At 36.4% G+C, this 24,545-nt stretch overlaps 2 protein-coding genes across 6 annotated transcripts; one reads left to right on the top strand and one right to left on the bottom strand.

Moving 5' to 3' along the window:
• Positions 1-3,166: 3,166 nt before the first annotated feature.
• LOC149922266 (uncharacterized) lies at positions 3,167-5,377 on the top strand. Its single transcript, XM_090163757.1, has 6 exons — positions 3,167-3,550; positions 3,634-3,687; positions 3,754-3,845; positions 3,916-4,193; positions 4,252-4,429; positions 4,485-5,377. The coding sequence occupies exons 1-6, from the start codon at positions 3,254-3,256 to the stop codon at positions 4,933-4,935; spliced, it is 1,350 nt and encodes a 449-aa protein (XP_090019883.1). The 5' UTR covers positions 3,167-3,253; the 3' UTR covers positions 4,936-5,377.
• Positions 5,072-24,256, bottom strand: ced-6 (PTB domain-containing adapter protein ced-6). Of its 5 annotated transcripts, none has more exons than XM_090163759.1 (10): positions 24,198-24,256; positions 10,550-10,810; positions 9,762-9,898; positions 9,583-9,681; positions 9,023-9,166; positions 8,730-8,951; positions 8,513-8,668; positions 6,994-7,180; positions 6,682-6,836; positions 5,072-6,600 (listed from the first exon to the last, which is right to left on the bottom strand). In XM_090163759.1, exons 2-10 carry the CDS (start codon positions 10,608-10,610, stop codon positions 6,514-6,516), a joined length of 1,248 nt encoding a protein of 415 aa, XP_090019885.1. In that variant the 5' UTR covers positions 10,611-10,810; positions 24,198-24,256; the 3' UTR covers positions 5,072-6,513. The 5 variants fall into 5 exon arrangements, with proteins under 5 accessions (XP_090019885.1, XP_090019884.1, XP_090019888.1 ...); XM_090163758.1 differs by having other exon boundaries at positions 23,906-24,237; XM_090163762.1 differs by having other exon boundaries at positions 8,513-8,629; positions 23,906-24,237.
• Between the last annotated feature and the right edge of the window lie 289 nt (positions 24,257-24,545).

Raw genomic sequence — 24,545 nt, 5'->3', positions numbered from 1 at the left:
TACCGTGGCGGCATCTGTCTCTAGTGGTGGCAACTATATTGCAATTGAATTTTTTCGCGAATCTGAAGCGAAATTGAAATGTATGATTTCTTGTAACAAACAAACCTTTGAAGTTGTTTAAAAATAATTTTATTCTGTCAACACGATCCTTTTTAACTCAAGTTACGGTGAGTTAGCTGATAATTATTTATTTTTAGCCATGTAACTTTACAAAATATAGATGGCGCTACCGCCTAATTATGAAGATGAATTTCGTACAGTCTTATCAGAACAGCTCCCGCGTAACCATGGCAACCGAAATCGTAATTGTAATTCTAGCAGTATTTTCCCAATTCAATGATCGGACCACGCGACAAAATTTCTAAAATCGTTATAGTTTGTTATCCGATTTCTATGGAACACCGTGACGCAAAACGTGATCGAAGAAGATCCGAGTACACAATTGTAACATTAAATGTTGGTCAGAGCGATCTAGAGCAGTGAAATGGAAAACGCTATAAAATTAGGCCATATGTAACATAATTACTCATAAGTATGCCACCTTGGAAGAGGGAAGTATTCTGGAGTGGAAAATCCCATAGCGGTAATAAGAACGTCCTTTCCCGCCTATTGCTGTTAGAATTACCCACACTACCCCGGTTTTTGGTCGGACGTTAGCTTTATCTGCCATCATTCTGGCTTGATGACGTCCGACCAAAAAGTGCATGATGGGAATTTTATAAAGCCGCAGGTGGCGCCCGACTTTTCCACTCCAGAATACTTCTCTCCTCCAAGATGCCACTGTACCTTTATTCCATTCAAAAATCTTCACTAACGGTTTGTTTCACCATGAACCAGTAAAAAAGTGGACTACGTTAGATTTTAACCTTTTTATTCATCCTAGTAATTTTGGGAGTCACACTATTAGCTACTAACATATTTAAGCCAATGGAAAACCTCTAAATTGAGAAGGAATTTTTTGCGTCGAAATTTTAGTCAGCCCAATGAAATTCATAAACTCGCTCGGTTTGTGCGGATGAAGTTAAATAATGAGTAGTTTCAAAAAGAAAAGGTTAGGGAAAATGACCCACATGGTTCGGTTCAGAGATCACTTTCCGAAAATGGAACAAGTTACAAGTCGTCGAAGTGGGTTATTCCACCAGCGTTATTAAAACCCATACCAAGCCTAGAAGAGTTAGACCTAGGCTCAAAAGAATCTGCAAAGACTCCAACCTTGTAAATGCCCCAGAAAAGCTCAACCTGAATTTCAACTATTTTTTCAATAAATCTGCTTCTTTTATTTGACAATGTAAATTTATTTTAGAATGTGAGTCTCCGAAATCTTCATTAATGGCATTAACAGCACTTGACAGTAATTCATTTTAGCTCCTAAGCTTTGTTCAAACCGGTTTGTTTACTAAAATAATGGCCGTCGGATTATCAGAAGTATCTAGAGCTAATTGAGCGACGGCATAATCAGCATTTGAGATTCGATGACGTCTAATATTACGTAGGGTACGGATGACGCAATATCTGTGAAACAAACCGATAGTGAAGAAATAGAGCTAGTGGCATACTTATGAGTAATATATGATTAGGCTGATAATCTTCTCTCAGTTATATTCACACGGTGACAGCCCAAAACAATATTAGCGTTTTCCATTTGATTGATCAAGATTCGCTCCGAAAAGACGTCATAGATCTCGCCCTAATCGACTAGAGTAAAACCGCAAATGAAACATTCCATTAAAATATTCCCGCCGAGCTTTGTTGTTTTTCGTCTGCTAGTAATTTGAATTTTCGCGTCTTGGTCTGCCTATTTGGCCAAAAAAATCTAATAGCGTTTTCCATTTGCCTGGTCCGAGGGCGAGTTACGTCCTCCATTGGCGGAATCACTCGCTCGCGGACCACTAAAAACTGGTCTGTCTTCAGTTACGGAGCAACTTTTTTTGCTCTCACAAGGATTTCGCGTCGGTCCGAGTAAGAGTCCTGACGTCATCGTAAAATCCCGAGCGGTCTCCGAGCAATTCCAATGGAAAACGCTATAAAAGGAACACGCAATTTCGCAAAAATTTGCTCCGATCTCGATCTCGATCCGTTGATCTGTCGAAATTGGCAGATCGGTTTTGGGCGAATCTCGGAGCCCCAGACAGCGGCAAATCATGGACTCTTGAACACGATAAACTTGGTCGGAGCAGATCAGAGCACGCAAATGGAACATAAAATGTTGATCAGAGCGATCTAGAGCGCTCGAGAGCAGTCAAATGGAAAACGCTATATAGGGTACGTTCAGCAGCGCTCATCGGACTCACCGATTACTAATCGGTGACATCGGTTTCCTACTGTACGCTTTTTCGCGTTTCCGGTTTTGACGTCACGATAGTCATCGGTTACTCACCGAAGTCATCGGCTGGAAGAGTCGGTTTTTCCGATGACTGACGTCATTACTGACGTAAAACTACTATCAAAGCTACGGCATTTTAAAAAACACCGATGACTGAATAAAAGCGTTCAGCAACTTCCAACGTCATTATGGGCTGCGTTCAACAACTATCAACGGAGAAAAACCGTTGAGTTATCGTTGAGTTCTTTTAAAGGGACTTTCAAGAGACCCTCTAGTCAATTTAAAATACGTCATTCGGTCGCCGTTCGTTGTGAAGCCAAAGTTACGACCGAATGACGTATTTCAAATCGTCTAGATCTTTCTTGAAAGTCCCTTTAATCAACGCTACGTCACAAAAATCTAAAGTTGTTGTACGATTTATATAGTTCGCTGACTTAACGAACAAAATATCGTCTGCTACCCCTCCTTTAACTTTGTCGAATGACGTCACGACACCGATGAGCAACGGAAAAACCATCTCGCCCAGCCGATGTTTCCGCTGAGTCTCCGATGATCAACGTGACGTCAAAACCGGAAGTCAAAAAACCCGTTCACCAAAAAACCGCTGACCGTTGAGCTCAGCGCTGAGCTATTTTAGAGTTGTTGAACGCAGCCTATGACGAAAAAGCTCATCGGTGGAAAATATAAATCCATCGGGTTTTTTTCCGTTGACTGTTATTGAACGTACCCATATTTCTTCGTTTTTGCCGCGAAAATAGCGGGTTTTCATTTTGTTGAATAGTGGGCGGAGCTTAAATGTCAAAAATTGTAATAAAAAAATTGTATAAAATCTGTCGTCTGCTAACTTTTCTAATTTAGTTAATTACATTTTTGCGATTATTAATTGTTTTATTATGATTCTTTTTGTTTAGTTTGGTAAATAAGTACGATATGAATAACGAATTATACGTTTCACGTATTCCGAGATACGGAAAATTATCTACGAAAAGAAATAAACCAGAACATGTTAAAAACCATATCGAATCCTCTACAGAAAAGACTGAAAATAATAATTATGTTAATAATATTAAAAATAACAGTATTTCTCATGAGCCTATTATTAACTCTCAATCATTTCCTTCGTGCACTCTCCCAAATGTGGGTAGCACATGTTTTTTCAATGCAGTTTCCCAAGTTTTAAGATTTACACCCGGTTATCTAATTTGTTTACATCAAATGACTATTATGGTCTGTGAGCTACTGCTAATTTTTTTTTATCTATTACACTTTCTAACTGTAAAACTGTAATCCTTAAAAAAAATTGTTTATAGGGTTCATTATGGAAAAATGGACAAATTCCAATAATACTCAAACAACTTCATAGCGTATGTACGCAATTATTGTTTCAAATGTTGCTATTTTGCACTAACTGAAATTAAGTCTTACATTAGTTGTTTGCAGATATGAAACTACTAGATTCAAATAGAGCCAAAGATAGTCCTTCAATATCTGATGCAGTAAACAAAATTCTCAATCTATTTCAGTATGTCTTAAAATATGTAAGGTAAATAAAAGATCTAATATGTCATTATTTTATTATACTTTGAATTTAGAGAGGAACGTTCTGACTATAAAATTGGTCAGCAGTTTGATTCGCATGAGTTTTTAAGCTGGGTAATAAAAATAATGTTAGGAGTTCCCGAATTTGCAAGTACCAAAAAAACTCTATGGGGAAAACGGAAAACCATCACAGACGACGTAACAGATTTCAAAAAGCAATTCTTAAATGGTTTACTAGAAACAGTTTTAATTTGTTGCGAGTGCGAAACACCTAAATTAAAGATTGAAGAATATTGGGATCTAGCCTTTAACGTTAAAGACTTAAAAGATGGTACACATTCTATAGTTAAATTTGAAAATTTTTGATTAATGAAAGTTTTCTTCATTAGATAGTGGAAGAATTACATTATTAGATCTAGTCTGCGAAGAGGGAAGTCTCCGGGATGATAATAAATACTTGTGCGATCATTGCTTACATCATGCAGAAGCTAAACTTCAAATTAATATTAAAAACTTTCCACCTTTATTAATTTTTCATCCTAGTCAAGCTGGCACAGCAAACTACGGGTTAGCTATGCTGATAAGCATTAAAAAAAGAATTTCTGACCTTTTTTTGTTTCAGTCTTTACACCAAAACGCTCAATGCTTTGCCAATTCAAGAGACTATGTCGTGTTCTCATTCAAACTGTGTACAACCATGCAACAAGCATGTTTATCACATCTATGCTGTAATTGTGCATATTGGGACGAGTGTCAAAATGGGACATTACGTAGCCTTAATCAAAGCCAGTAAGGCCTTGTTCGAGTGTCACCAGAAATCACTACTCCTCGAAGACAATGTCTTAACCCAACCCCAAACCAGGCGTCAGAGAGAAAAAATTCAAAATGACTCTTCAACCAAAGATTGCTGTTGGCCACATTGGCTTATGACTGGTGACAATGTTGAAGAAGGTTGGATTTTATTTGATGATGACACTGTAAAACCTTGTAAAAATAACAATTTGAAACAAATTTTATCTGAGGAAATAAGCACTTCAGCTACACCTTCAGTTTTATTATACTTCCGTTGTTAGTCCTTAAATTTATTTACAATTAAGAAATAGTTTTCAGTTCAATTAAAAAATACTGCCTTATATTTTTTATAAACAAACTTGTTTTATATACATAGTATATCTCTGAATCTATACAACAACAATCGACATTTCATCGAAACAAATCATGTTTAAATTAAGAACTTTTTTAAATTTGCCAAGTATAGAAAGGGTAGCTAAGGTTTTTAAAATTTCAAACCATAACAAAAAGCCTATACATTCTAAACGATTAGGTCAAATTTACCATCAACTAAATGTTTTCACAAACTACTCTAGGCATGGTTCACTATAAACCCATTAGCCATGTCAGTTTACACCAATGAAATTAAAAAAACTTTTCAAAATAACCTCCTGGACAACCCTCAGGTGGTATTTTTTTATCAATTTTGAATTTCATAAAGAGTAATTTGATGCCTCTACTTAACGTTGTAAGAAATTCAAGCAATAGACTGGTTTGTTTTCTTTCCATGCTTGGCTCTTCAATAGTTATAGCACTAGCAAGTTTTTACACTCAGTTCCAGCAATACTAACTCCAAATTGGCTGTGAACTGCTTGGGGGCTGATCAAAAGTATTAGCCAAGTGTCACATGAAATTTCTATACTACTTTCCCAGCAGGAATTACGAATTCTTTAAAATATAGACAAAGAAAGTTGCAATAACTTTTAGTTTGATAGTAAAATCTTTAAAACTTTGATTATAGACGGACAAAATTCTAATTTAAAATTAAACCATTTAACATCTTGCTAAGAAACTCAATTCTTATGGCTTTATTTCCTATTTCCAATTCCGATTTTAGTGTGGTCTGCGCAAATTCGGAGTGAATGATAAAAATAATTTGACAATATGATGTTTCCTTCAAAGCAAGGATGATTGTTAAAAAAAAGGTCAATTCTTTTACAAATAATGCTAAATTTAGGGGCAAGCAAAAGACGTTTGACCATTTCTCTGATATTTATCGTTTCATCATGACATAACCATTGCATAGACTTTACTGCATATGACTTCTATAGTACCGCTTATAAATTTCCTTCCATCCCAAGTTTTTTTAAATAATAGAGAGTTTTCAAGGGTTAAAAAATTTTAGAAGGACCTGAGAGCTGTTACCACAAACGCAGCGAATAGCAATAGGCCTACTTTGTTTTCCCATCTATCCTTCTACGGGAAAATGATTAGGTCTACATTCTAGTTGGGAAAAATTGATTGGGCTATTTATTTTATATTACATTTAAAGTTCCCAAAATTCAATAGGTTATCCAAAACATTATCAATATAAAGTTTTAAATTTTCCTTTACGTATTACGTAATTTCATAATTAAAACAAATTACTTTTAACCAATTTCACACAGTTCATTATTATATATATAAAAATGTCAAATAGTGACGTTACTTACAATTTAAAATTGTAAAATCCGCGTTTTTCATAAAGACAGGTCTTTATAGAACAAGTTTAGACCTACTGAATTTGAAGGAATGTTTTGGTTTCTTTTATATTATTATTAATATTATTATTATTTAACGATAGACTTATGTCATGGGAACCGCACCAAAGGGTCCTAACTTCAGTTATTAGTTTTGGATACTAATGGATCCAGCGTTTCTAGTGAAAAGTCATCGTTCCCGAATGATATTCCTCTGCTAAATCCATCCTATAATATACATACACCATTTATTTCAATTTGAATTTCCTTGAATAAAAACAACAAAAATTAATTAAATAGAATGCTTACTCTCATTTCGGATAACTTCTTGTCAATGTCCCCTATCGCAACTTCCAAATCAGCTGTGTTATTGAAATCTCCCATACCAAAGGGGTCTTCGCTACCTGACTTATTTATGTTATTGTTTTGGGGACTAAAAGGCTCAGCCCCAAACAAATCTTTCACTATGAGGGATAAAATCATTTAAATCAACATTACGAAAAACGGTTTGGTTTAAGCAAAGACAAATTATAGATACATCCAGATTGAGTATCTGATCGTTCTTTTGGGGTGGAAAGTTGTCCAGGATGTATCAATTGTCTTCGGCTAAAAAAAACTCACCATTTCCATTGGTTTCAAAATGCCCATTATGACCAGAAACTCCATTAGTTTGCGGTCTTTGCGGCAATGGCGGCGACTCCCTGCGTGGGTCGAATTCATCATCCATGTCATTTAAGAGCAAATTTTCGAGTTTCCTTCCAACCGTCGGTTGAGATGACGGGGTCAGGGTAATTGACTGGAAGAGTTCCTGTTGGTACAGAGAAAGAAACGTTCTAAGATCATTTAGTATTTCAATTAGTGAATAATTATGATTCTTAAGTGTGAAAATGATTACTGAAAACTGTTTGTGGTGTAACATTGAATTGACGTCATAACCAAAAAGATACGCGCCCCTAGCGAGAAAAATGCCGAATTTAAAGGGGTACACTGGTGTTTAGAGAAATTTGGGTGAAACTCTGATGTTTCCTCTTCCTTCCATACCTTATGATAGTTGATCTGAACGTTTTTTTTTTCAGCCCTATTTCTAGACTTGTGCTACACATATTAGCCTTAATTTCTTATTCTGAAGTTCATAAAAAATATGTTGTCGTTCTAGAAATGGCGCTTGATAAAAATTTGGAGACCGAGTGCGCCACGGCCCTATTTGAAATTTACTGGAGAGAGGCCCAAAAAATATTGATCACTAATAGCATTTTCCATTTAATTGCTCGAAATTCGCTCCGAATCTGTCCCTGACGTCATAGATCTCGCCCAAATCACGGCCAACTTTGATCACGCGCTGTTCGCGCTACTACGGCCAACACATTCGTCGAAATTCCGCGAGCAAGGATTTTCCCCCTATAAACTGTACTATAATGTGTAGGAGTTCAGCGCCACGCTCGGTGGTTATATTGTCCCCAATGTAAAAACTATACTAAAAATAATAATCCGCTAGGGGCGCTGACGTCATACACATCTTTTGCTCATAGGTTAACACAGGAACGTCAACGAATGAGATGGCCGTCATACACATCTTTTGCTCATAGGTTAACACAGGAACGTCAACGAATGAGATGGCCGCTGTAGCGCGAGAGATGCGCGAGAATTCAAAGTTGGCCGTGCCCAAATCGAATAGAGTAAAACCGTAAATGGAACATTACATAAAAATATTACCGCGCTTTTTTTTCGTCTGCTAGTAATTTGAATTTTCGTGTCTTGGTCGGCCATTTTGTCAAAAAATCTAAAAGGAACACACAAAAATTTGCTACGATCTCGATCGGCCGATTGGTTTTGGGCGATCTCGGAGCACCCGAGAGCAGGAAATGAAACACGCGAAACTTGATCGGAGCATATCCGAGCACGAAAATGGAACATAAAATGTTGATCAGATAGATCTAGAGCGCTCGAGAGCAGTCAAGAAAAATTCAAGCATCAGCGCCGCCGGTTGGCCGGGAGAAAACCCATTTTTCGCTTATGGAATCGCAATAGCTTTCTCCCAGACGTCGAGAGGCGCCACCGTCGGCAAAAAATAGAGTTTCGCTGGGAGTATTGGGAGTTTCATATCTCTATAAGCGCAGGATCTCTGGTATTTCTGTCTCACCTGAGAAGGAGACGTAGGATTTAGGCTGCTGTTGAAGTCGTTTCTCGGTGGAATTGGCGGCACGGTTCGCGTCGAGTTGTTCGTGGACAAAGACTTGTCCAGCGCCGTTGTCGTTCCCTTTACAAACGTAAAAGGCGATGATGACGATGAATTATTCTATTTGCGAACCAAGTTTTACTCAAAATCAAGGAAAAGGATAATTTCCAGTGGCACTTACGTGGTTTTGTTTGTTCAGGCTGTCGACGTTGTCGTTCGTTCGGTTCTTCAGCGTATCTGACAGCCTCTTCCGCAGTTCGACATTTTCCTTCTCTAGATCTTGCACTTTCTTCTGCAAGATGATCATTTGCTTCCTCATCTCCAAATCTCTGCCCGATGACTCTAGAAATCGTCTATAAGCTAAATCGAAGGCTTGCCCAATCGTCAAAGTGATTTCCTCGGACTAAATTAATCGAGAAAAATTTAAATATTTAGTATTTTCTTCTCGAGATACGGGTCGAAGTAACAACATACACTCACCAACTTGTCACTAACAAAGACGAAACAGCTGTGTTTATCGTTATCGGCTTCTTTCGCGATAAAACTAAAGAACTTCTTATCAGATTTGTCATCGGCGCAGTAGGATATGCGATGCAGCGGATACTGATGAAATATCCTCTATAAAAATAGAGCGTCGGTTTCAATATTTAGGTATTTTTTCTAACGAGGGGAGGTGTACTGCGGGTCTGCCACAATAGAGACTTGGCAGCATTTCGGAGATAATACGTCACCCATACTTTTTCCAATTGGAAAAAAATAATACCAGCATGGCGGCCATAGCCAAACGTACGGCGTGACGTCATGCTGCGAAGTACCTATTTTTCACGGTAAAATTTCCTGACTTTTCCCGGATTGTTTCCAGAGATTCTCCCTGACCTTTTTAACGCCAATATCCGACAATTTTTAGCTTTATATTATTTTTAGATTAACTCAATAAAATTTTCAAAATAAATTAAAATTCCCTGAATTTGTCATGACTTTTTAGAAATTATTAAAATTCCCCGACTTTGGCAACCCTGTACAGTAACAATTACTTTAGTCTTTGGTTCCTGGATCGCCACTCCGTCCACTGATATGGTTAATTCGACCTTGGGCATCTTGGCACCCTCGGATCTTCGCAGTTGTTGACTAAACTATAAATTATCACACATTGGCTTGATTATTTACCAGCGATCTTGAAGTAAAGAATTTATTGTAATGTGAATAAACAGACCTTCAATTTCCTAATTCCTTCCTTCACAATTTCAATTCCTTTGGGTTGTTCTACCTCTGTATTGCCGAGAAATTTCACCAGGTAGGCGACGTGGCCTTGTTGAAGAGCTTCGGGTGGGTGCATCCACATTCGGCTCGCTGGGTGAACGAGAAACTATCATTAATTTTCGCTTCAGAATCTTATTACTCGCTAATGAATGCAAAACACAGAGGGTTTATTTTACAAGGAGAAGGACCCGTATGAGTAAAAATTCACTTTTTGAATAGCGAATGGATTACTATTCAAAAATCAAATAATAATCAACATTCAGCTTGAAAATTTATATAGGGGTCTAAAAATTGGGGGAGTAAAGTGGTCGATTCAGTAGAATCTTTACCAATTTTTTAATATCGATCACGCCAGTATAAGTAGACAAATTTTCTTACGGTGAGTTCTGCTCGCATCCCCAAAACAGATCTCTTTGACGTACGTTTTCAAGGACATGCTAATATTAAATTAATATTAAAAGTGGCAAGACACTGGTCTACCAGTTGTACGTCGGCTAAAACCCGAATCAGTTCTGCAAACGTCACGATAATCTTAACACTATCCGACCGTTGCCGGGCTTTCCAAAAACAAATGCTAAGCCTATTTACCGTTCTTCTTGAACGTTTCAGCTGTGTTTAACTTAGAAGCGGCGGTCCGCGAAATATCACGTCATAAAAAACCCGCAACGTGGTAGAAGTACAGGACGAAAAACTCGAACTGATGGGGAGAAAAAAATGTAAAAGGCAAAAGTTTCCTCTTACAGCCTTTGGATCCGTTTTTGTTGTTCTGGGCCCATTTCAAGATATTGGCGTGTCGAATCATCCTGGTGAATCCGGTCACCCCCGCGATGAAATCTCTGGCTTCGTCGGGTCTTCGAGCTAGCACTCTGCTGGCGAAGTGAGCCAGCCGACTTCAGCAACTCGATTAGAACTTTCTCGGGCAGGTGCAAATTTCAATTTCCTCGCTGATAACAACATGAATGAAAAGAAAGTTGAGCCGACAGTTACCTTTCCTCTCACCACCTACAAATACAAAAATAAGGGATAACTGATAACGATGCCCTGCTACTATAAAAGCATGGTTACCGATATCGCTTGGATGCTTTGCAGCTTACAATATCGCTCATAAACATTGACACAGATTTTGTAATAATTAAGAAAAATTTAGATTTCGATTAAATTTAAAATAAATGCAAATTAATGCGAAAAAATCCTAATTTGCTTTTGCCAGAAGTGTAAGCTTACAACCTAACTTATTTACTTTTAGTTATATTTAAAAACTTCGAGGTGCGAAATATTTTTACAGAAGAAATTATTGAGATTTATTTTAAAAACGTTAATAATTTAAAATTTTATTTCACCTTTGTTTTCACAAGAAAAAAAATTGGTCAAAACATTTCGTGCGTTGAAAAAGAGATGCGTTGTTTATAACCACATTGAAATTAAACGTTCAAAAAATCTCGATTCGATAATGACATTATAATGACATTCATTATATCTTTAAAATACGAGTCCTAATTTATCTCGGCTTAAAATAGAGCAAAAAATCTTCTCGAGGTAGAATTTGTGTCACGGCTTAGTGCGGGGAAAGAAAGAATTCGAGGTCTTTTTGAAAACGAAAACGATATTTGGTAACATTTATAAATATAGCTAATGAAAAAAGAAAATAAAGAACCCTAAAAAGACTCGTTTTTAAAAAGCAAGCTTAAGGCTAAAGGTAATGACCTAAATGCGATCAAATGTATTTTAATTCTTGACTGGATTGTATGTCTGTAGACAGTACGGCACCCGCGTCGACTGTGGCTAAGTTCATCCGTGAAAACGCCAAAGATAGGGAAAACTTTAAGGGTGAAACGTGAGGTACTTCATTGAAAAATAACGCTGTTTTTTTGTCCAATTGTATAACGCTTTTATTTGGTCGGTATACGCTTTAATTGAGTTCACGGTAAACCACTTTTAACAATACGGCGGTTTTGAAATTAGCTTTCTGTAAAGGCCGCTTTTGTACAAATTGAAAAAAATATATAAAAAAACTAGGTAGACGTTTCAGACATCAGGAATTTATCTTTCAAACCTTTTTAGTTCTTGTTTTTAGTCAATGATCACGAAGAGATTTTATTTGGAAACAATATACATGTATAATACTAAAAGTGACATAATTACAAGAAGTGTGCCGCGTAGAAGGCTAGATTAGAGTGGACGATACACCTCGCGATACACCCATTTTCTGGTTCGTTCTTCGGTGTTTTGTATTAAAACGTTGATAGATGGCGGTAACATTTCTGTCCAGTGCCCAAAAATCAATAAGCTTACTAGCCTTCCCAAGTGCTTCCGTAGTTCTCGAAGCTCTCACCAGGCGACACTAGCTGAAAACTTTTCGTGAGTTCTGAACCGTTAAGAGAACAGCCTAGGACTGAGCTGTAACGTCACGCAAAAGTTCTGGATAGTTCAGAACTTTTGTACGAATAGTTGTGATTCGTCGGATTTGACGTACGCAGCCCGATGTGCAGACGAATTTTAGAGATTTCAACCTTGAGTTCCGACCAGTACTTGCTCTTGAGCAGGTACCATTAAGAACGGTTCCGAACGGTTCAACAAGAGGTTCTTGTCTGCGAATAGTTTGCATTTGGGTAGTTCTAGAATTTTTTTTGCCGAATAGTGCGCATGGGGACTGGTTGAACGGTTCAGAACTCACGAATAGTTTTCAGCTACTGTTTCTACTTTTGAACTTCCTTCCCTCCCCAATGTATTTGAAAAACGATTACATTGACACACTTTTGGTAATTATGTTACTTTTGATAATACGTAATGAGCTTGAAACAAGTGACTTGGCAGGTTAAATGGGCATATAATCGTTTGAATGTTGATATGATTTAGGAATAAGTAAATATCCCGATACTTGCCACAGTTTTCACCGATCAAGGGAATATTCTTTACGGAAGAGCCCTCACAATTTGAGCAAGAATTTGAGGAATTTCTAAAGTCATATAAAGGAGCGGCCAATATTTTAAGTGTTGGTGTTCCACATCAAATACCCATGCCTCTATTCCCTTTAGCGGAGTAATTAATAATACCCGTTTAATTTTTCCAATTCTACATAAGTAACATAATAAACATAAGTATGACACTTCCTATTCTCACAACGCTAATGATAGTCTGTTTGGCCAAGGACCATTTAAATTATTATGTGGCTAAGGACTGGTAAAGCGGTTGACTATTGAATTTACGATTATATTAGTTACAGGGTTGCCACAAAATTTTCAGATTCAAATTCAATGACCATTATTAAGAGATTTTCCCTGACTTATTAAGGCCAAAATTTTTCTTTTATATTTTACTTTTATCAGAAGTTAATAAATTTAGATGGACTTATATTTCAGTAAAAAGGTTATTGCAATGTTGAAAAAATTAGCCAAACATTCAAGGAAATAAATGATAATCGTGGAATTTGTCATAGATCTAGAGTTAAATTACCTTCAAAAAGTGCCAAGATAAAATTGAATTCCCTGACTTTTCCCTGAATTTTTACCAATTCTTAAAATTCCCTGACATTTCCAGGCCCATTTTTAAATTCCCTGACTTTTCCCTGTTTTCCCTGACGTGTGGCAACCCTGAGTTAGTTATTTTCATATTTTAGACTTGGACGTGTTTTCGCCCGTAGTTATAGCCATCAAACTTAATTTAACAATAATATACGTGACTTCCGATTAAACAATAACTCTACAACAGAGTAGTGTGGGAAATAAGGCACTATCACATTCCAATCGCCAATTTAAAAATTAAATGTTGGGGTGTTAGTGGCCCTAGTGACCACTTAATTAACTCAAACTTTTTTCCCTTCAAGATTTTAGTTCATTAAGTAAATACTATATTAATCAATAAAATTGTTTGGTCTTTTCTTCTATGCTGTGTGCTTGGCCTTGTGTCAACGGTGTGTATGGGTGGGTGACTGGGTGTCGTGAGTCAGTCTATACTACACTCTACACACAGTATAGAAGAAGCGAATTTAGCAGTTAGCAAAAATGAATATAAAGAGTCTCTCTCAGTAGGCTTGTTCGTGTCCGGTCTATAGCACATATGGTCAAGAATGGATAATTTGATCATAAATTATGAAAGCTTGATTTTGAAGGTTAAAAATGGTAAGCGGCCAGTGGCCAGTTTTTTAATTAAAATACCTAGGCTGAACTGGCCACAGGTCCAGTTTAAAAAAATCCTTATTTCTCACCCTGCAACAGACTATAATTAACCGAACTCGTTGAGTGTCATACTTACTTTATTTTGTTACTTATGATATAAGTGGGGGGGGGGGCGCAGTGTTTAGCACTTTTGTCTCGAAGCAAGACGAGCTGCAATCACTCTACAACAGACTATGATATAAATTTGGTGGCGGAGTGGTTAGCACTTTCGCTTCGAAACTTGTGGCACGGGGTGCAAAACTCGGAACCATAGGTCAACGCCAAGAGCTGGGCTCGAGCTCACCTCACTGAATTCGTATATGAGCTTACGGTTGGTCTCGGACTCACCTTGGTCTCACCAATTATCAGCCTGGTCTAGGGCTCGCGCTCGCAATCTAAATTTCCCCGGCGATGTGAGGTCTCGAGCTCAGTAGATTTAAAACCTACAAACCGTCTCGGGCTCGGACTCACTGTAGTTATAAATTTACGGGCAGTCTCGGGCTCGCAACAATTACAATTCGACTCTTGTATTTGCAAGTTCTCTCCCTACTGGTGAAAGGGGTTTTCCCCCGAGATCTTCGGTTTCCCCTTCCCATAAAAACTTGTAGAGGTTAACGGTAATAGTTAGTTGGCTGGCGTGACAAGAAGGGCTTGCCACCACCCTCCTACGCAATGTAACCCGGCCACCTATGGTGACTTTGGTAATATCCTAGCTGATTAGTATTATTATAACGTAATACTGCAAACTTACACGCGTAAAATTCTTCTATGAAATATTTCTTAAAATTTCGATAAAAAAACGCGAATTTAGTCATTTTCGCACGTTTGAGAAACACGGCGACCGAAAGGTAAACGAGACGAAGAATTTTCGGTCTACCGGTAAATAAGGCGTGACAACTCCGTGATAAAAAGTCATTATGACAAACCAAATACGAAGCAGCTGATGTTGGTGCCCCCCCCCCCCCCTCACATTTTAAATTTTCCATTGAAAAGGTACGGGTGTTTGAAGCACGCGACTCAAAAAAATGTCTCTTATTAACGAAACCCGCAGCGGGGTGCCATTCTTTTCCGTTTCGCCCCTTTCGGACATTTCCAGTGTTGCCAGATCGGTGGAAATTTCCCACATCTAGGGCAATTTGGACCTCGATAATTCGGTAAAGGGAAATCAGACGGAAAATTCGTGAAATGTAAGGAAATGAAATTCAAGGTGGGGTTGATTTTAGAGCGAAGCTATTGACTGATTTCAAAATGACGTTTTTGGGCGCGACAGTACCTTTACATTGTGAGGTATAGCAGGCTTATTTACCCTAACATGGCAAAATGAATTTTAAGAAACCGTAGTAATTCTTTTTATAAACTAACGTGGCCTTCTTGTTTTAATGTTGCTCTTACGTCACAGTCTCTTACTTTCACAAGCCTACTAGCGCGCGCAACAGTCGCGAGGAATATAGGTTTTGTAGCGCGCGTGCAAATCGCTCGTGCGCAAAATATACTAAAAAAAGCTGGGTCTTGTGACGTAAGAGCAACATTTTAACAAGTTGGGCAAGACCACTTTTTATTTTATAAAATCAACTATTGCTAATATCTGGTATTTTATTTATTTTTCTTAACTGAAAAATTATACAATATTAGAGATGAAATATGGATGTATAGTTCGAGATTAAGAATTTAGATGGCGCTTTATTTCCCATATTAGGGGCCTACAGGAATGATTATTTTGAAAACAATTAAAACTACTTTTCCTCAGGAAAACTAGGGCCCAAAAAGGGAAATTTTTATTTCATTTTCGCGATCTGGCATCACTGCTCATTAGGGATTTGTTTTAAATAACTTAACACTAATGACGTCATAGAACGTCACCAGAATTTTTTAAATATATATAAAACAATTGTATACCAACAAGGAAGTCATGGGGTTGCAGAGTGGTTAGCACTTTCGCGGTGCTATGCTCAATAACCAGCCGTCAATACCGGACAGAAATGATTTAACCAGGTACGAGTACAACAGAATTATCAGATTTCGTTTCTAAATTAAATTCAAACCGAATAGTTCTTTTTATAAACTAACGTGGCCTTCTTGTTGAAATGTTGCTCTTACGTCACAGTCTCTTACTTTGACAAGCCTACGAGCGCGCGCTACACTAGCCAGAGGAATATAGATTTTTCTAGAGCGCGTGCAAATCGCTCGTGCGAGGAATACACTAATAAAGCTGGGTCTTGTGACGTAAGAGCAACATTTTAACAAGTTGGGCAAGACCACGTTTTATTTTATAAAATCAACTATTAACTTGAAAGAATGGTCAGGTGGTACTAAATGTTCTGCTAAATGTGGTGGAGTGGTCAGCACTTTCGCCTCGCAGCGAGAGGAGCCGCGTTCGATCCAAGCTTGTGGCAGTGGGTTACTGTGGGTATGAACTCGGAACAACTCCTTCCGCGATGAGTTTGCAAGTTCTCTCCCCACTGGTTTAAGGGGTTTTTCCGAACTCTTCGGTTTCCCCTTCCATAAAAACTTGTTGAGCTTAACGGTAATAGTTAGTGTTGGCTCGCGTGGCATCTAGGAGTAGCAAACCATGGACACAGTGTCCATGAACAAACACAGCACCCCACCCAAGGAGAACGCAACCCGTCAAAAGTCGAGCATTTACACTGGTTAGAAGGGGAAAATTCGGAAATTGTCTTCCCCCTTTTCCGTAAAACGTTCAGCGTTAAAGGGGAACGGTCAAGCTTTTCCAAATATCGCCTTATTTGCATATCAAAAGATCAACAAGACGTTCAATATACTTACACGTACCTTATTTTGTCTTGAAAAAATAGTTTTTGGCCTAAAATGTTGAAACGCAAAATAACGCTAAGTATTTGGGTTTTAATTTTCGCCGCCATCTTAAGGTGTAACGCCAGCGCCAGCAGCACCTTAGTGAGCGAATTGCGAACTATCCTAACTTTTAAAATCGCGCAATTTAGGCTTAGGTCTCGTATAACTGGAACGCGCCGCCCGTGCAAAACAAAACTTTCGCGTCTTCAGCCACACGCGTTTCATGTTGTTTTTCTGACTCACCGATTTCTCACCAGGTGTCGCAGCGGACGCGCGCTTTTCAATTTCCCGAAATTTCTTTATTTTATTAAAAATTAACCACTTAATATTTTTTGATGCGGTTTTCGCCATAAATTTTAGTTTATAACGGGCTTTAGGGCTATCTAACTGGTTAAAGCTTGACCTTTCCCCTTTAAGGTTCGTCCAATTAAATTTGTACACAACCCTGCCTTAGCGTTCTCCTTGTGTTTGTTGCTCCTACGCCTAAGATGGTGCCTTGGGTATTAGCCTAGCAGATTATTATTATAAACCTAAGAAGTGCCATTACCCTATTAAGTCATATTTTATTCTTACAAATTCGAGGGCGAAAAATATAAATATTTATTAAATTAATAAAATTTCCACTTCGTATTAAGAAACAGAGTGGTTCGCCGCCATTAAATAATGAACAGCTTTGGTATTCGGGAAAGCGCGCGCGCCGAAAATAAATAAATTGTCGGTTTCCTTCAAAGGAAAATTTTCCAGAAGGCGCTTCGCTCCGTTGATTTGCCGGCACTTTCTCCCCTTTGCGAGCTTTCATTTAATGGGAGGAACGCCGTAAACAATGAAACGCCTTATTAGATTAATTAACGCTTATATTCAAATTTAAAAAGGGGAAGTAATGATCTTAAATGGCGGATTCCACCGATTTCAGGCCGCTCCCAAATCCGCTCTAGTATCGAATTTTCAATTTTCAATTTATTGGTAAATTAACACTATTTGTCAATTATCAATTTATTTTTAAATTTTCTTATTTATTGATACATTTTCGCGTTTGCTGAATTTTTTATTTATCGGTAAATTTTCCAATTTTTCATTATTCAAATTAATTAGTAAATTTTCTCGTTTGACCTTTTTCAAATTTATCGGTAAATTTTCCAATTTTTCATTATTCAAATTAATTAGTAAATTTTCACGTTTGTCAATTTTAAAATTTATTAGTAAATGGTAAATTTAAAATATTCCTAATTTCTGTTGAAAATTTTAGCATTTTTATCCCAAATTAATTGGATATTATCGAATTGGAGATAAATATATTTTTGATTTGTTGGTCTCGTCGCGTGCTAACAACGACACTGCCTTAAAATAAACGGCATCGATAAGATCTTGTCAAGAAAGAGTCGATGTCAAATCGTGCGACTGCAAAACGGCAAATCCCCGTTCGTTAATCACGTACATTAACACTGAAAGAGTAGTTGGTATGTATTTACTCTTAAGTGGGCCAACGACCGACGCAGGAAGAGTCCTACATATAAATATTTCAAACTTTTCCCACAGAGATATTTTTTTGACATTGCGTAACGCTGTTTAGTACAGAGCCTCGGCTTTCATAAATTCGAGAATTCATAACGGCGACGTGGGGTTCCCGAGGAAGGGGGCCACGCGTAAAATAAGCCGAAAAATTGCCTCGCACTTGTGGCTCAAAAACCAAACCAGCCCATAAAATTAACGTAACCGAAAGAAGGGAGAATAATTTCACACGTCACACGTGTTAAATTGCGAAATCTACGGAAATACATAATTTGTCTCTAAGTTGCTTACTATACTCGAAGTCACTGTTAGCTTGGAACGCTACCAAAGGTGGGGATTTTTCCCACTACGCCGGAAAAATAGTTCGCTCAATATTATTAGATTAGAGTTAGATTAAATATTATTAGATTAGAGTTAGGTGAAATATTATTAGATTAGAGTTAGGTGAAATATTATTAGATTAGAGTTAGGTGAAATATTATTAGATTAGAGTTAGGTGAAATATTATTAGATTAGAGTTAGGTGAAATATTATTAGATTAGAGTTAGGTGAAATATTATTAGATTAGAGTTAGGTGAAATATTATTAGATTAGAGTTAGGTGAAATATTATTAGATTAGAGTTTGGTGAAATATTATTTGATTAGAGTTAGGTGAAATATTATTAGATTAGAGTTAGGTGAAATATTATTAGATTAGAGTTAGGTGAAATATTATTTGATTAGAGTTAGGTGAAATATTATTAGATTAGAGTTAGGTGAAATATTATTAGATTAGAGTTAGGTGAAATATTATTAGATTAGAGTTAGGTGAAATATTATTAGATTAGAGTTAGGTGAAATATTATTAGATTAGAGTTAGGTGAAATATTATTAGATTAGAGTTAGGTGAAATATTATTAGATTAGAGTTAGGTGAAATATTATTAGATTAGAGTTAGAGAGCATTCACTAAACCTTTCGCAAATACCACCCATAGATTTATGCGGAAATTCGCGCCTATGAGAACATATCTAACCTTTATGGTCTAGTTAGATACTTCTATCTACTACATGTTTGTTTACTTCTGATAATATTTAAAAAAAATTAAAATGCTAATAAGGATAACCTAATTTTAAATCAAAATAATGAAATAGAGAAAATGGATAAAGCTGTTATAGAATAAGAATAATATTATATATATATTCTCTATTTCATTATTTTAAGAAAATCAGAGTTGTGTTGTAGTTAATTCAAGATTAGCTATCTCATAAAAGTAAAATATCTGTTAATTATAAAGGAAAAGAGCTATTAATTGTATACAAATCTATAAATTCAATAAAATTAAAAGTGAAAGATACAATATTTAATATTATTCCATTATTTTACATAGTAAACGCAAAAACCAAAAGAGCCTAGAAATATTTACAGCCAGGGTCTCTAGTCGGCTTAATTTTATTGTGAATATTACTTACAATTGTTAGTTTACACTGATCACTAAACAATGTTAGTATTAATATTTCCCAAGGAACAACACACACTAACCATAATCTCTCCTATAGTAAAATAATTGTTAGCCACTTTTGGCCAAATTCGACACTAACACTCAAATCTTCAATATTTTATAGGAACAGGGCTGATACTCAAATTCATAACTTATTTTAGTAACTAACCTCTTCCAAAATAGTAACCTAAAAGCTAGAACGATAAAAGTAATTAAGAAATAATAATAATAAACTAAGCAGACGATCTTTTAGACGAGATACAATTGTGGCTGCCAAATAGGAGTAGACATAAGTTACATTTCTACGGAATCCGCCGGTGGCGGCCTCTCCCGCTAGTTTTGTAACTAAAAAAGCCTACCTTCGTTACGAATAAAGGACGGTGTTTCTGATTTCTATGGGTAGTACTAAAATTAAATATGGTAAAATATTTTTTCGTAGAGATAACCTAATAAATTTCAAAATAGAAACTTTTAGTAACCAAATTAGACAAATATTAACTTTTAGTAACCAAATTAGACAAATATTAACTTTTAGTAACCAAATTAGACAAATATTAACTTTTAGTAATGAAATTAGACAAATATTAACTTTTAGTAACCAAATTAGACAAATATTAACTTTTAGTAACGAAATTAGACAAATATTAACTTTTAGTAACCAAATTAGACAAATATTAACTTTAAGTAACCAAATTAGACAAATATTAACTTTTAGTAACCAAATTAGACAAATATTAACTTTTAGTAACCAAATTAGACAAATATTAACTTTTAGTAACCAAATTAGACAAATATTAACTTTTAGTAACCAAATTAGACAAATATTAACTTTTAGTAACCAAATTAGACAAATATTAACTTTTAGTAATGAAATTAGACAAATATTAACTTTTAGTAACCAAATTAGACAAATATTAACTTTTAGTAACCAAATTAGACAAATATTAACTTTTAGTAACCAAATTAGACAAATATTAACTTTTAGTAACCGATTTCAAAAAAGGTAACCCAGTATCAGCCCTGTAGAAAAAATAGGATTATATTTTTTAAATATAGGACTTTATAGGAATATTTTTTTTAAATTATGACATTTTATAGGACTATGTATGCTTTTTCATTTACTAACTTTATGTATTTAAAAACAAAATATATATTTTGTGAAATAAATCTTTGATTTTCACTATTTAACCATTTTATCACAAAAATATACTGAGTGATGGGATTTGAAATGGGCAAAATATCAAAATTATAGGATTTTATAGAACTTTTTGGGGATTTTGCTATAAATATAGGATGTTATAGGACATTTCTGAAAATATAGGATTTTATAGGAATTATAGGACCTCTGGGGGCCCTGCACTAAATTCACTTTTGTGATGACCATTATGTCCAATAAGGTAAAATCCAGGCCAGAATGTTCCACTGAGGGTATGAGCATTATGTCCAATATGGTAAAATATTTATGAAGGTAATTATTATTCAAAAATGGGACATCTTTCAAGAATTTTAGCCCAGGGCGACAAAAAACCCTGGGTACGCTACTGAACAAAGGTCAACATCTTGCAAAGATGAATACGTAATGAAGTGTTTCCGGCATGCAACGCCCATTTGCGAGTAACGTCTTTGGAAGTGAAACCGACTGGCCCTATGGCGAATTGGCGATCAGTACCTCCCAAAAAGAATCAAGAGCCGCTGGTGGCGAGTCGACGAACAGGAATTATTCCAGAAAGGTTCGATTAACAGACCAATACCGGTCATTATATTCTTGATGACACGTTGAAGAGGGCTTACGGAATCCCAAGCAATGTCCATTCTTACAAGGAGAATACCCGAGGTGTTTATGGCCGATTTTGTTCAAAGTCGGGCGAAATGTACACCTATATGAGATATGAAATTTCCCAAAAGGAGACGTTGCACTACCCATTCGATTTGCCATGGCAAACCGAAAATAGTTTTGACCACTTAAAACAAAAAATCTCCATTTTAAAAAGCATGGGATTTTCTCGGTACGAAAATTTAAAAAAAAATTAATTCACGCATTTAGGTAAATTTCATAAAGTTTGAGTAAATTGAAACATTTTTGGGGTAAAATTGTAACAATTTTTGGGGTAAAATTGTAACAATTTTTGGGTAAAACAAGGAAAAAATCTTATTTTGTTTTAAGTGGTCAAAAACATTTTCGGTTGTCATGGCAAATCGAATGGCTAGTGCAACGTCTCCTTTTGGGAAATTTCATATCTCATATAGGTCTACATTACGTCCGACTTTGAACCAAATTGGCCATAAACACCTCGGGTACTCTCCTTGTTTAATTTTATTAGTTAGAGTTCAGTTTTCTTTCAACTCAAAATTCTGCCCTTGACCTATATTGTTTAAGAGATAAACGATTACGATAAGAATGGTCATTTTTTCCTGGTTTATATTTAAGCATAAGTAACTTAATTGTTGTAAGTACGACACTGAACAATAGTACATTGGGTAATTGGATGTTTTGGGAACGATAAATTCGTCACTGGAAAGTTACGTACAATTACTAAAATAACTAACTTCGGAAAGGAAATCAGTATTTATAATAGCCAAATTTAAGTTTCGATTCGATAAATAAGGCTGTCGGCGGGTCAGTTTCAAAAACTATTTACCAAGTGGTAAATAGTGCTAAGAGTTGTAAGTCATTGGCGTAGTAGACTATTATTCAAAAAATTCTGAAGAAGAACGGAACGTGGTATACTTAATGAGTTATGTTACTTATGAAAAAAACAGATGTTGAATATAAATCTATTAATTAATTAAAAAAAAAGTCTGTGAGTCTATGATGTAACTTCATAGCTATTTGAATCCGTTTGAATTCATTTTTATCCGTAAGTCATAAATGACTGCTACTCAAGAATAGAACGTGGTATAGCTAAGGTAAGTTACTTATGATCAAACCAATGTAAAATCTAAATCAAATAACTTACGAAATAAACATTTATCGTCTATGACGTCACTGCACAGTTATTAAAATGTGTTTACTATGTTCCGTAAGCCATAAATTATAATAGAAAGAGGTATACTTAAGGTGTGTTACTTATGAACAAATAGATGTTCTATTAACTTATGAAATAAACATTTTTGGTCTATGACGTCATTGCATAGCTATTAAAATCAATGTATTTTTATCCGTAAGCCATAAATGAGTGTGCAGTTTTAAATACCGCGAACTGGGAGATAACCGGGGAGCAGCTTGTTTTAATTTTTCTTTGGGTGTTCGGTTCGTCTAGGACTGAGCAAGTTGTATCGCCGGTCTATTACGGCGCCCCCTAGCGCTGGTGGCTCCCCCTTCCGTAACAAGCGTGGAGATAGGAACGGCCTGGTACAGAAGGACGATTCGCCTCCCCCATTCGCCTACCCCCGACATTTTCTCAAAGACGTGGGTCTTTTGAAAACAGTGATTGAACCGTAAAATAAAAATAACTAAAAAGTGGTTTCTATTCGCGGGAGAGTTTTGGCAAATTTTAGGCATTCCGCGTGTAAAAACACGCGGTTCAAAATTGCCAAATCTTTCGCAATGGCTCTTAGTTATATCGTAAAATCTAATAGTTCAATGGTTAAATTTAACGATAAAAATCGATAAATATATCGTGGGCCTTGATCAATGATTACTGTACGAAATAATTTCAGATTTTTTTCTAGGTTGTCTGTTACGAAGGGCCTTATTTTGACGCTTATAAGACCGTAAAACTTCATTCCATTGTTTTAGCTTCGTATAATCAAATCAATCTGCTTTAATAACAATAGAAATATAGGCCATCGTTTTTGTAGAGATAGCTTCGAGATAGATTTTTGACTGATAATCGCGTCTCATTTTTTTTTTAGTACGAGTTGAAAATATGACTAAATTATAATTGCAAAACTACCACCACGATTCGAATTACGTAGTTAAAACTACCGGTACCCAAAAACTTACATCAACTGAAAATTAAAGAACTTCCCGTTAAAAATTTTCGTTTTTTCCTTATCCGAAATATCTAGCTAAATATTTAAAATTGGCATTACATTTTACTTTACATACTCGTTGCGGCAACGATAAATTACTAAAATCAAGCGTGACAACTAGGCATATATTATACATAGAAATTTTCAAAATAAAAATAAAAAAAATACCTGTAAATTTTGGCCAAGGCTTAGTAACGGTAATCCTTTAAGGTAAAAATGCGACGCGAAATCGTAGGGGAGAACGAGGTATCGAGATTAAATACGAATTACGTATCATAAACTAAAACACTGGCTAAGCATCTTATGGCGTAGTGAGTCGCTAACAACGAAAAATAAACCAGCGAATGCGTCACGAATCGAGCTGAACTTTTGAGGGAGAACTAAAAAATCGGCGCGTTCTACACAGCTGTGCTGAGAGATAGACCCAAATAACCGGTATGACCAAATTCACGCATCCTACCTCAAAAGCACGCTCCCAGACTACTCACCAGTGAGCTACAGTCTACAGACAGAGAGAGAACTACGAGCCGAGTCGGAGGGGATTTTTCGTTCGCATCCCCCTGCATCCCCGGGGGGAAGGACTCAAAAATGGTCGGGGGGGCTGGAACGGAGCCTGGGCAATGACGTCAGTGGGCCTTCAATAGGGGAAAGCTACGTTTGCTTTGGCTTCGCGGATGCAGCCCGCTCTAGCCCATCCTCCATCTCCATCTCTCTCTTTCACCCGGATCAGAATAATGCATCATCGAATTGTAAGCAAAGATTTTGCGGGATGCACAACGCGTTATGTTTCGATCGCCATATCAATTTT

The sequence above is a fragment of the Leiobunum rupestre genome, chromosome 11 (assembly GCF_980474605.1).
Source record: "Leiobunum rupestre chromosome 11, qqLeiRupe1.1.hap1, whole genome shotgun sequence".
NCBI classification, from domain to species: domain Eukaryota; kingdom Metazoa; phylum Arthropoda; class Arachnida; order Opiliones; family Sclerosomatidae; genus Leiobunum; species Leiobunum rupestre.
Note: the sequence above shows the minus strand (reverse complement) of the source record. Positions and strands in the feature narration are given on the sequence as shown.

Bases quoted from the DNA above. Each gene is read 5' to 3' on its own strand.
- ced-6 (XM_090163759.1), bottom strand. From the start codon at position 10,610: ATGATTCGACACGCCAATATCTTGAAATGGGCCCAGAACAACAAAAAC. The intron at 9,899-10,549 runs GTAAGAGGAAAC...TCGTTCACCCAG, and splicing joins CAAAAACGGATCCAAAGGCT to CGAGCCGAATGTGGATGCAC. The intron at 9,167-9,582 runs GTAATTGTTACT...CTATTTTTATAG, and splicing joins TCCAGGAACCAAAGACTAAA to AGGATATTTCATCAGTATCC.
- LOC149922266 (XM_090163757.1), top strand. From the start codon at position 3,254: ATGAATAACGAATTATACGTTTCACGTATTCCGAGATACGGAAAATTA. The intron at 3,551-3,633 runs GTCTGTGAGCTA...AATTGTTTATAG, and splicing joins TACATCAAATGACTATTATG to GGTTCATTATGGAAAAATGG. The intron at 3,688-3,753 runs GTATGTACGCAA...GTCTTACATTAG, and splicing joins TACTCAAACAACTTCATAGC to TTGTTTGCAGATATGAAACT.